Genomic DNA, 12598 nt, shown 5'->3' with positions numbered 1-12598 from the left:
GTTGGGGGAATTTTATGGCACAATTTGTAAGCTAGGTCCATCTGATTTCTGGCTAGGAAAGTTGCTAGATCTAGTTTGCATTATATGGAGATAAGCAGGCACTTTCAACAAAAAGGGCAGGTTCCCTACTCGTGTCAAAGCCGTAAATGGGGAGCATACCAGGAGGCCTGTAGTAGAAATTAACAGTCTAGCCTGCTATTCTGATTTGTGTATTCCCATGTTTGCTTTATCATAAGGATGAGTGAAAAGATTGTCTTGATTGTGGTAAAACCATTCTTTGTCTAGGTGTCGGTTTCTTTGAACCTCATTAATCCAAGTTATGGTCTAAACTTTGTACAGATTTTTCCATACTCTGAGTGGTTTGAGTCTAGGTCTAGTGTTGACAAAGGTGCTCCATGCTGATGGCTTTGTATTTATCTGCTGTCTTGTGTTAAATATCAAGTACTGGCCTGCTTGTCTACCTCCAGAGAAAGCGGATGAATATGATATCTAAAGTCCCTATGGGCTTCATGGGACTGTTTTTTTTTGTTGGGTTTTTTGTTGGTTTTTTATTATTATTATTCATAGGTGCTCTTTGTACAGATTTTGTTCTCTTTGCACAACATATACATGAGGTAGTTAGGTTATTTAGAAAGTGAGAGATTACTAAATTTCAGTATGAAAATGAATGAAACATGAGTGGCCGTAGTAGTTGTGGGGTAAGGTGCCAGATGATATAGTGGGAAAAGTTAATGTCTTTGAATGATTCATTGGTGTTAAAGAGAAGGGGTTTTGATTTGTACCTGACTAAAAGTCTTCTGACTTCTCTCTCCAGCATAGGTGTTATTTTACATTATAAGGTGAGAGGTGGTTGTATTTGTTTGAACTTAATTAAGCAAAAATACTGAAGAAAGTACAGCAGATCTTTCTACTGCCATTCTAATCTGTCCTTTGTGGTCTGCTCTGACAGTCTCTGGATCTGAATGTAATTTAAGACATCAATTTCTCTCTAGGAAGGCTGCTGCAGTACTTAGGAACTTGGTTCTTTACCTACAACACCATACTGCAGAGGGATAGTGCTAATGTGGCTTCCCAAGCCATAAGGATAGTGGGGGGAAGTGCTTGTCAGCACAGTCCTCAAAGGAACCACCAAGTTTTGGCATTAGCTAACTTCTAAGAAATGCATATTGATTTAGTTACTGTTTCGTTTGTAACCCTTTGCTTTGCATTAAAGCTTTCATGGCAGCTTTGCTGATGGACTTTGTGTGGAAGTCCATTGTTGAGAAGGGAGCTTGTATAGAGCTTCCACTGTTCTAACTGAAAACCTCTGATAACACTCCAGCTTAGCTCTGCTGGAAAACAAGGTTAGAAGAAATCAGGAGCATTGCCAGTGGCCTAGAGCTCTTTAAAGAAAGTTCTAGGTGATCCTAGAAAAAGGGCAGTGCTTTACACTACAGCAGAAGGCAGAAAGGTGTTCATAAATCTCTGTTAGTTTGCCCAGGGAAGGTCCTTTACTGACCCTAAATCTGCTAATGTTTCATGTAAACCTGCTAATGTTAACAGGGCACACAAAACATTCAGCTTAAGGGATGTTGATGCTGACAGCACCAGCATGTGCTGCTTCCTTTAACCTCTGTACTACATGTTACCACAGCTGGAAGGAGGAAAAAAGCTAAATAAAAGCAGAAAACAAAATATGCATCATATGGGAAGTTTTCTTTGATGTTTCCAAAGGCAACAACCAGATGCTCAGAAGCATAGAACTGACATGATCATAAATGCAGTGCACGCTGCCAGCAGTCTGGTGTTCTTTCATGTGGTCTTAAGAAGTATAACCAGTCCATAATACACTCCAGGTGGGTTGGGTTACAGGATTTATAGCTGAACAGAAGTGCTACTGGTGTCACACAGTCCCTTCAGGCCCATTGTAACAGGGCAGAACATTTCTTATGCCATCACTGTGCACTCCATGCTATTTCAGGGTCTGTGTTTCGCTGCAATTTGAGGATGTTCACACAGGCAGGGGAAGCAGAGAACAGAGGGCTGGTGGCTTCTGAGGTACTGAGAAACCCAGGGGAGCTAGTAATCATGATGGTCACGAATTTAGTTCACTAGGTCATCACTAGCAGTTTGATCGTGATAGGAGCTAACAGGGAACTGACATTTATTCTGGTGCCTTAGTAAAGTTCATACAGTTGTTTGTGCTTTTGTTTTTTCTAACTACCACCAAGAATACTCAGTTAACCCTTTCTTAGTCATGCATTTTATTACTCTGGCTGTGGTACAGTCTAGTGTTCTAAAATAAGAATCAAGCAGGGAAGAGTAGTTGACTTCCCTTAAAAACCAAAAATGTACCTGTGCTTCCCAGCCTACAGATAGCTTTGTCATGCTGGAATACCAGGTGTTCCTGGGACCATGCCTCACTAGCAGAATGTTTTCTGGTTCTTAGTATAAGCTTCTGCAGCACTTGTTCCTTGCACTTGCTGAATAAGTGCCAAGGATTCTTGCCGCATGTCTTCTGGCAGTGAGGAAGGGTACGAGAGCCTGGAGCCAAAGGGGACAGAAGAGGGCATGGAGCAGTGCTGCTGTTATAGCTGAGTAGAGTTGATCTTGCCACATGTCTGGGGTTCATCAGAGATCTTCCTCTGTTCTGTTTACATACTAGAGCAGGTGAGGCATTTGGGGTAGCAGAGCTAATTGCTTGGTGAAATGTCAAAGCTTTTTAAAGACTGCAACTTGTGCTTGCTCTGCCCAGTATTATTTGATAGTGAACCCTTGTGATGAATGCAGGTTTTCTGGCCTTGGTTAGCCTTCTTGCTGGATTACACAGTACAATAAACTTGATCATGCTGAGGTTGATCTATTTTCTGCTTTGCTTTTGGTTCAAATGCTAAGAACAATCTAAAGTAAGAAATGCACTTCAAGCTTGTAATTATCAGAATGTCTCCTTTTAGCTCCTGATAACCGGCACAGAGCAGTTCAACCAAAAGCCAAAGAAAGGGATACAGTTTCTACAGGACAAGAACCTTCTTGCCACCCCCATTGACAACAATGAGGTGGCCAGGTGGCTACGGGAAAATCCTCGCCTGGACAAAAAGATGATTGGGGAATTTGTGAGTGATCGTAAGAACATAGACTTGCTGGAAAGCTTTGTTGGGTGAGTAACTTCTGTATCTCTTTAATCATAAAGAGTGAAAGTTAAGAGAGTTTGGTGGTAGAAAGGCAGTAAACAGTAGTTCCTGGAGGCATTGGATTTGTATCGCTTGATTCTCTGTGTACCACCATGCCTTAATTCTGTGTGTCTCTAGCAGAGACACCTTAGATACATGTGATACTATGATACTCAAGCTTTTTTCAGTAGGGCCAGTCTCTGTGAAGGCTGGAGAGATGCTTACGTTCATAATCGCCTCTTTTATGGTTTTTTGCCTGTTCATGGTATATTTCTTCTCTCCTCACCCTCCCCTCTTTACTGTCTGTTCTCTGTGAAATCTGGTATTCTGACAATGAAACGAGCAAGATTATAGTCAGTAAGTTTATCCTACCTTTCCCATTCTGTTTCACTTTCTCATTGCATTTCCTTCTTCTTGCAGGACTTTTAGCTTCCAAGGTTTAAGGCTGGATGAAGCTTTACGACTTTACCTAGAGGCCTTCAGATTACCAGGAGAGGCGCCCGTAATACAGAGACTGTTGGAAGCCTTCACAGAACATTGGAGGGTGCGTACTTGGTGGGCAGAAAGCTCAAAACTCTGTTTGTTCTTGTGCATCTGCTTGTCATGATGGACATGTCAGATCAAACTGCCTATATAAGCTTACTGTGCCCTGGAGGCAGCAGCTGTTGTTTTGTAGGAGGTGGCAGTGGCACATAAATTTCCTTTTTGGAAGCTGGAGCCAGAGCCTGAGGTTTTTGTTTGTCCCAGAGGTGATTCAGTACCGTGGGTAGGAAAATGTTGGTCTTGGGTCACTGGTATTGCTGTTCCTGTAGGACTAATTTCTGCATACATTTGCCTTTCAGAAATCAAATGGGTCCCCATTTGCTAATAGTGACGCCTGCTTTGCCCTGGCCTATGCAGTTATTATGTTGAACACTGACCAGCACAACCACAATGTCCGCAAGCAGAACGTCCCAATGACTCTGGAGGTGGGTTGTTACCAGTGTAGGTACCTGTCTTCCCTGGTTTTGATAGCAATGTAGTACCTGGCTTTATCTCAATGGCATTCTTTTTTTTTTTTTTTTCCCCCCACCCCGGCATTCATCACTCATGTACACAATAAACTGGTCTGCAGCACTGAAGTTGAGTACAGTTGGAGAGGGGAGCTGTGGGCAAGGGGCAGTTTGAAGAAATAACAAGCTTAGCAGACAACTTGCCAAGTTTGTCAAGAGGTTGTGTGTGTATGTGTTTGTGTGTGTGTAAGCAAACTGTATCCTAAGACATAGTAAGAATGAGAAGACTGTTGGACTGCTCTGGGCTTCTGGAGAGTTAAGTCCTGTGACTGTCAATGCAGTGGTACAGATCTGTCATTTTGCTGTCTAGCTAAGCATGTGTTGCTGTTCTTTCTGTGTGAGCAGACACAGAGGTTGCTGCACACTGCTACCACTAAGAATTGCATTTATTCTTTGAACTTTGAGGCTGCATGTTGAAGAATGCAGGAAAATCTCCTTCTGGTCACATGAAAAACAAGTGGAGTACTGATCCTAGCCAAGCAGTTAAAGCTGGACATTCTGGGAATTAACATTGGTATAACTTTTTTCAGGAGTTTCGGAAGAACCTGAAAGGTGTGAATGGAGGCAAAGACTTTGAACAGGACATATTGGAAGACATGTACCATGCCATAAAGTAAGAATCAACCTGTCATCTCCTTGTATGCAGAGCGCAAACTAAGAGTTGTTTCGTCTGTGAGGGCTCTGGAGAGCACGGAGACTCACCGATCGTGTGCCTGTTTGCCTCAGACCAACTTCGAGCTCCATGTTGGGCTGTGGTAACAAGCCTGTCACAGTGATTGCATCGATTTATATATTTGAATTCTTGCCACGGTATTTCAATCCACAGATCTTAAGCCAAAGTTAAAAAAAAAAAAAATGTTACTTCTCTCAATATGCAAAAGAATGGCTGAGCAAGACCAGCACATGTGAAATGCTAAGAAGGCTGTTCACCTCTAGACTAGGCCTTTAGACTTCTTTAGAACTTTTAATGTAGTGCTAGAGATAGTATCTCATCCCCAGGACAGCACTGGTGCCCTGACATTACATGTCCAAGTCTCACTTTCATAAGTTCTGCTTTTGAGCTCTTCATATGAGGCTGCTGTCCGCACCAATTTCTTCTGCCACCCCTGAAGCTCTTGGCACACTGACCAGTATTTGAGGAGAACCCCTGGTGACTGAGGCCCTTTTGTGCCTAGCTCTGGGCAGCAAGCTTTAATATCTTGGAAATCTAGCCTATCAGGAAATCCAGGCCCAGCCAATTTGCTGAGAGGATTACACAATGAGGAGACAGGATGTGACTCTGACCCACAGCTGGTTTCAGTCTGCAGTGGCAGGCAGTGGCTAGGGCTGGAAGCAGGGCAATGTGATTAGGCTGACCCTCCCTTTTAAGCCTTCTCTGGGAAGGTGGGGATGCTGCCTGTACGGAATATCTAGAAATTCTTCTAATAGCTCTAATAAAATAGAGGTTTAGTTTTGATTGGCCTCTCTCCCTGAGGTTGGTCTTAATGTTTTGAATAGTACCCTGAGAATGTCCTCATATCTTTCAGTTGTCTAGTGCCTCTGTCCCAGTCTATTCCCCTTTATCCTCCCTTCACCAGATACTTTGGCTTTAGTATGTTCTATGGCTAAAACAATTGGTGTCGCATTTCAGTATTGCTGCATCTCAGATTGCCCCAGTGTTGTATTATTGGGGGGCAATCAGACTATAATCTGTACAAAGTAGTGCATGATCTCTTCAGGATATCAGCATTTCATTTTTGAGCACAACTTCATTTCCTGACACTTTCCAAGTAAACCCGTTCACTTGCTTTGTTAATCAAATATGGGTTCTTAGAAAAAATATGGCATTGACTGCAAGCATATTTTCTTACATAATCTCAGTAATGATTGCTCTTGTCAAAATATGCAGGTGCCTGAAACTGAGAAAATCTTAATTCTTATGCATAAATCAAGAGAGGTTTTGTAGCTGTTGTTAGCACATAAAAATTGCTGCTTTGGCAACTGAAGCACATTGTTTTGATTTGTTGTAGAAAGACATCTACTTTTCAGATTGTCTGCAATCTACTATTAGTAGATTTGAGACTCTTGTTCAATTAGTTGATCGTTTGCAAAGGGTTATCTTTTCTGCAGTGTCTGGGGGGAATGTATTTAGGCTTGATCTATTTTTAAACTGGGATTGCAAGTACTACTTGGCGTTAGTCAGAATTGGTTTATTATTGTATGGCTTTAATCCAGTCAGAATAAGGAGCTGTGGTACCCTGGTTATGAATCACCCATTATACATTTGGTTTCTTGTTTTATCTTTAGTTTTGTACTACTTGGCTTTCTGATACTTGATTTTGGCATAATATTAATATTTGCATTATTCTTATACGAAGGTAGTCATGCCTACTGTTGATTGCAGTGATGTAACAGTTTGATTTTTTTGTTTGTTTGTTTTGTTTTTTAGTTTGAGTGTAGTGAGATATGCAGAGCACTCTAATGGGGTGAGAGTTGGGATGGGGGTGTGAAGCTATGCCAGTGTGCTGTCCAGAATTTCCCATCTTTTAACTGCATTGCGTGTTGCATTTTGGACTTGTAGTGTTAGGTAGCTGCTTCTTCCATGCTATCCCTGCATGGTTGCTGCTTGGTGCTGCTGAGAGCCACCAGACTTTATATCCAAGACATCAAAGAGAGGCAGGGGAAGCAGGCAGGCCTAGGAAAATAGAATGTTTCAGGAGCTGGCAAAATCTGACCAGAATAGGTATTGCTTAGCTTTGGGACCATGTAATGAAAGGCACTGTGTAAATGTTAGGTTTGGCTCAGAATGAAAAATTCAACCTTTCTGCCTTCCTCCCTTATAGAAATGATGAGATAGTGATGCCAGAAGAACAGACGGGCCTGGTGAAGGAAAACTACATCTGGAATGTCCTTCTGCATCGTGGTGCCACTGATGAGGGAATATTTCTCCATGTGCCTCCTGGAAGCTATGACCATGATCTCTTCACCATGACGTGGGGGCCAACCATTGCAGCACTTTCTTATGTTTTTGACAAGAGCTTAGAAGAAACAATCATCCAGAAGGCTATCTCTGGTTTCAGGTAACTCCTGCATTCATGAAGACAGAGAGGAGTTGAAGTGTGGCCATTGTCTCTTGTTTACCTCCTAGAGACGTCACAGTGAATATCAGCTGTTACTTTTCCTAGAAATTGAAGAGCATTTTATTGTGACCTACGGTCCTCTAGTTTTGTTCTGTTGTTTGTATTGATTCATCCCATCTTGGCCTCTTTTGGTTGCCAGTCACTGTTTGGCTTGACTCCTGTGTTGTAATAAATCAAAGTGCCTAGGGTATGTATTTCTAAACTCTAACCTGGTTATAGTTAAAAGACCTGCTGACATAGCTGTGCTGCTTAGAATTGAGGGGAAAGTCATTCTTAACTTGCACGGTGATGCTGGCAAAATCCCCATGTATGAACAGAACCCGTCAAGTATGAGGTCATAGCTGTGGCTGAATGGGATGGGGAATTTTTTTTTTTTTCTCTTTTCCTTCTCGAATGACCAGTATTCATAATACTTGCTATCTGTGAGAAACTGTATTGGAACGATCTTTGGTCATGCTTAGATCCAGAACTGTTGTAGCCATGATGTCTTGTAAACGAGACCTTCAACGCTACCACAAATCTCAGCATCTAACTCTTAGAGCAAGACAGGAGATTAGGTATATTGGTTCAGATGCAAGTAGTCTGTCTGTTTAAACTCGCTTCTTGAAAGTGATCCTTACATCAGCACAGACAAATATCAGGATCTATGGATGAGGATTGAGATTGAGGGATAACAGTATACTTCTATACATTAGCATTCATTATGAGTGGGTGGGGAGGAAGGTCTAAAATGTCAGCAAAGAAGTGCTCTGATCTGCTGTCCTGTAGACAGCCTTGTCTATGCTGACTTACTGCATTATTTTCTGTTTTCTTCTTTCCCCAGGAAATGTGCGATGATTTCTGCTCACTATGGCCTTAGTGATGTGTTTGACAATCTCATAATTTCTCTCTGCAAGTTTACAGCCCTCAGCAGCGAGGTAGGTTTGCAAGGAGGGGAAAGAAGCATGCTTTTAGTATATCGGCGCTCTTTTCTTCCGTGAAGCACTAGTATTTGTCTGTTTTCGTTATCATGGTATCTGTGGACATCTATCAGCCTGTGTCCAGAGTTTTCTGGAGGTGGCAATGAAAAGTGTGTAGTGGGGTAGGACTTCCATAGGACAGGTTCAAATAGGCAGATTTCCTTTTACTCACAAGTGGCAGTTTGTACAGAGCAGAATGCCATCATGTAGAAATGTTTATTCCACCTACTTGATCTGAGGAAGCTTAGATCTCCCTGGAATCAAGACAGTGATCATCTATGATCCCAGCAAGCTTATGCATTGCAGCTATTGAATATTTAGTTAATAGGGCTTATGTGATGTGAAGAGGGACTGTTTTGTGAGCTGTTCTTCCAAAGAGTACGAGCTGTGCATCCACCCGGCATAAAGCAGTTAGAAGAACAAATGCTTTGAATTGTCACTTGGTGTGTGGAGTCTGGTAATAAGATCAGTTGTCAGCCCTACTTTTGGCAAGCCCTGAAGACCGTTTAGACCATTTCCGTGGATTGTACTGTGAGAATAAATTCAAGGTACAGTGGTTAGTGTAAGTTTTTTTTTTTTCCCCCAAATCTGTTTGCGTGTTACAGCATCAGCCTCCTTTCCCAAGGTGTTTGATAGACAGTGTGTGGCAGACCACGCTTTGTGCTCAGGAGAAGACAATAGCAACTCTTTTAAAGTGTCAGAACTCACAAAGAATCTCAAAGCATTGCTCTGAGAAACAGTGCAAGACCCACAGTGAGCAGAGTATAATTGCCACACATACAAAAAAGGGAACAAGATCTTTGAAGTCAACATGGCTTTACCAAGGGGGAGTCACGTTTGACCAACCTGATAGCCTTTTATGAAGACGTAACTAAGTGGATAGATGATGGTAGTGCAGTGGTAGTGCAGTAGCTTGATTTCAGTAAAGCATTTGACACCATCTCCCACAGCATCCTTGCAGCTAAACTGAGGAAGGGTGGTTCTGGATGATTGGTTAGTGAGGTGGATTGTGAATTGATTGAAGGAAAGAAATGTAGAGAGAGTTGTGGTCAATGGGACAGTCTAGTTGGAGGCCTGTATCTAGTGGAGTCCCTCAGGGGTCAGTAGTGGGACCAGTACTATTCAATATGTTCATCAGTGACCTGGACAAGGGACCAGAGTGCACTGTCAGCAAGTTTGCTGATGACACAAAACTGGGAGGAGCAGCTGACACACAGAAGGCTGTGCTGCCATTCAGCGAGACCTGGACAGGCTGGAGAGCTGGGCGGGGAGAAATGTAATGAAATACAACAAGGGCAAGTGTAGAGTCTGGCATCTGGGAAAGAACAACCCCAGGAACCAGTATAGGCTGGGGACTGAGCTGTTAGTAGCGTAGGGGAAAGGGACCTGGGCGTCCTGGTGGACAGCAGGGTGGCCATGAGCCAGCAATGTGCCCTCGTGGCCAAGAAGGCCAATGGCATCCTGGGGTGTATTAGAAGGGGTGTGGTCAGGAGGTTGAGGGAGGTTCTTCTCCCCCTCTACTCTGCCCTGGTGAGACCGCATCTGGGATGTTGCGTCCAGTTCTGGGCCCCTCAGTTCACGAAGGACAGGGAGCTGCTTGAAAGAGTCCAGTGCAGAGCCACAAAGATGGTTAAGGGGGTGGAACATCTCGTTTAGGGTGAAAGGCTGAGGGAGCTGGGTCTCTTTTAGCTTGGAGAAGAGGAGACTGAGGGATGACCTCATCAATGTTTGTAAATATGTAAAGGGCAAATGTCAGGAGGATGGAGGTGGGCTCCATCATACTCAGTGATGTCCAATGATAGGACAAGGGGCAACGGGTGCAAGCTGGAGCATAGGAGGTTCCATGTTAATATAATGAAAAACTTTTTCACTGTGGGGGTGACAGAGCACTGGAACAGGCTGCCCAGAGAGATCATGGAGTCTCCTTCTCTGGAGACCTTCAAAACCTGCCTGGATGTGTTCCTTTGTGATCTACTCTAGGTGGTCCTCCTCTGGCAGGGGAGTTGGACTAGATGATCTTTTGAGGTCCCTTCCAACCCCTAACATTCTGTGGTTCTGTGAAGACTGAAAGCATGGGATTAAAAAGGCCAAGACAGGTGATTTTTTTAAAAAAAAAATTTTTTTTTTTAAATCCCTTGAAAGGGTAGCAGAAAGGGAACAGTCCTGCAAATGGAGGGCTGCAGGGAAATTAGGCTGCAGGGAAATGGAATTGTTTGGACTGGGTGTTTTGTATCACTTGCCTTCTGACTTTGGTAGCAGTGAAAAAGTACCAGGTTGACTATTAAAAGACAAAGAAACCCCTAGCAGTGGGGTTGCTTTAGATTCCCTCTTCCTCCACAGCTCACAACAGTAAAGATGAAATACTTGATCCTCTCCAGGCATACCAGACCTTGAGGCTATCAATAGATAACACAAGCAGAGGAATGTCTGCCGTGAAACAACTGTTTGACACAGATTTACACAGTAGAAGCAACTAGACTAAGCCCTTAGAGGCACCAGCTACTGCCAGCTGCATCCCATCTAGTTGTGAGACTGGAATCTGGAGCAGTCCAAGGTCTGCATAAATTAAACAAGCATGTCTTTTGGTGATGACGTAGAATCAGGGAGTTCTGGATTTGAAGAAGGCTGTGAGTTCTTATCTTTGGCCAGATTCCAAGTACACCAATTACTTTCTGCTGTCCTAAATTCCTCTAAGGCTTGGAGACAGTAGTGGAATATGACAACTGAACAAATATTTGAGAGACAGTCTGGTGGAAGGGGAGAAGGAGGGGCTGTCTTCGGGGGCTGAGGAGACAAAACAGAGAGCAACTGTTAGAAAGCAAGGGAAGAACATCAAAGTGTCAATTAGCTGCTAGTCACTTCCCAGGTCAGATCATCCTGGTGATCAGGCATCGTCTCCAAGCACTGCAATTGCTATGCATACACACTTTGGTTGAAAGAGGAGGAATGGAAAGGAACATGGAGGGGAATTAAGTGATTTGAGAAGAGCGAGTGCCCCACTTCTTAATCGACAGTTAAGGCTCGTACTGACTCAGTGTATAAGTAGTAGCAAAACCCCTGTGTGTTTTAATTTGGTGGTTGTGGCTTGCGGCCACAGTGCAAAACCAGGCATGTTGCTGTTTGCACTCCTGAGACTTCAGTGATGTATTTATTAATGTGTTTTCCCCATAGCAACAATGGAAAAAACAAACTGGTTGTCATATTTCTGCCAGGCTTCCAGACTGGCACTTCTAATAGAGTTACCTCTAGATCAAAAGCCCATTTTGATAATAGTTTTTGCCATCAGTCTGGCTGAAGCTGGTTTTTCTGAACTTCAGGTCTGAGTCTGGAAGAGTCGCATTTTCAATCCAGAAAACTGAGCACACTTCTTTTATTTTGAAAAGCTGTGAGTGCGTTGAAGAGATTATGCAGAATTATTGGCAGAGACTGCATGTCAGGGTTCATCACTCTTACTTTGAATCTTGCTGTTAAGTAGTGGTAGGAGTAGCTTTGCAAGTCAGTAATGCTTTTGGCCATAGTTTCCTTCTGTAGCAGTAGAGGGGAGTAATTGCTGCTTCCAGAGGAGATGTGGTACTTTTTGTAGAAGGCTTTGATCCTGGAATGAGCTCCCATAGCAGAATAAATTAGTGCTAGTGAGTTTTCAGCAAGCACTTTCAAAATGTTCTGTATTGTTGTTCTTGGAGAGCTTAAGTTAGGTGGTTCAGTGATTCAGCTTGTATCAGGTAAGCTGTCTTGTCCTTGTTTTTGTGCAAAGTGAATATGAGCTGAGGAGTTATCCAAGCATCGTACACAGAATTGTTGTCTTTCCCGTAACCAGTTCTGAACAGTCTGCCCTAATTTGTGTTGAAAAGAAAACATCTCTTGCTGAGTGATTGCCACCCCCTCTTCTTTCCTACAGTCTATTGAGAGCCTGCCCACTGTTTTTGGAAGTAATCCCAAGGCCCATATTGCAGCAAAGACTGTGTTTCACTTGGCCCATCGCCATGGTGACATTCTGCGGGAGGGCTGGAAAAACATCATGGAGGCCATGCTACAGCTTTTCCGAGCAGAGCTGCTGCCCAAGGCCATGGTGGAGGTAATAATAGCCAGCCTGTGGGTAATTGAAGAGTAGGGGAGTGCGAAGCTGGCTTTTCATAGAACCAGCTCAAAGAGGAGGAGAGCTCTCTTGCAAAGGCCTGGTGTTGGTAAAGTGTGTACAGAGGTAGAAAACCTGCAAAGGACGCAGTGTTCAAATTATGTGCAGGCTTCAGCTTTTTTTTGTAGGATTTCATTTTTTTATCATTTTACTTTTTGTTGGATTTGAGAAATTTCAGCGTTCA

At 43.2% G+C, this 12598-nt stretch overlaps 1 protein-coding gene across 5 annotated transcripts in view; it reads left to right on the top strand.

Moving 5' to 3' along the window:
• The window catches only part of GBF1 (golgi brefeldin A resistant guanine nucleotide exchange factor 1), a 104746-nt gene that overhangs the window by 79917 nt on the left and 12231 nt on the right, over nucleotides 1-12598 (top strand). For all 5 annotated transcript variants that reach the window (XM_086466963.1, XM_086466965.1, XM_086466961.1 and 2 more), the window contains 7 exons: nucleotides 2934-3136; nucleotides 3570-3693; nucleotides 3992-4117; nucleotides 4732-4814; nucleotides 7024-7260; nucleotides 8144-8237; nucleotides 12178-12354. In XM_086466963.1, coding sequence (XP_086323089.1) covers nucleotides 2934-3136; nucleotides 3570-3693; nucleotides 3992-4117; nucleotides 4732-4814; nucleotides 7024-7260; nucleotides 8144-8237; nucleotides 12178-12354 — 1044 coding nt within the window. The remainder of the gene's footprint in view (nucleotides 1-2933; nucleotides 3137-3569; nucleotides 3694-3991; nucleotides 4118-4731; nucleotides 4815-7023; nucleotides 7261-8143; nucleotides 8238-12177; nucleotides 12355-12598) is intronic.

This window comes from Leptosomus discolor, chromosome 6, assembly GCF_034619465.1.
Source record: "Leptosomus discolor isolate bLepDis1 chromosome 6, bLepDis1.hap2, whole genome shotgun sequence".
Classification (NCBI taxonomy): Eukaryota; Metazoa; Chordata; class Aves; order Leptosomiformes; family Leptosomidae; genus Leptosomus; species Leptosomus discolor.
The sequence above is the reverse complement of the archived record's forward strand: the minus strand, read 5'-3'. Positions and strand labels throughout refer to the sequence as shown.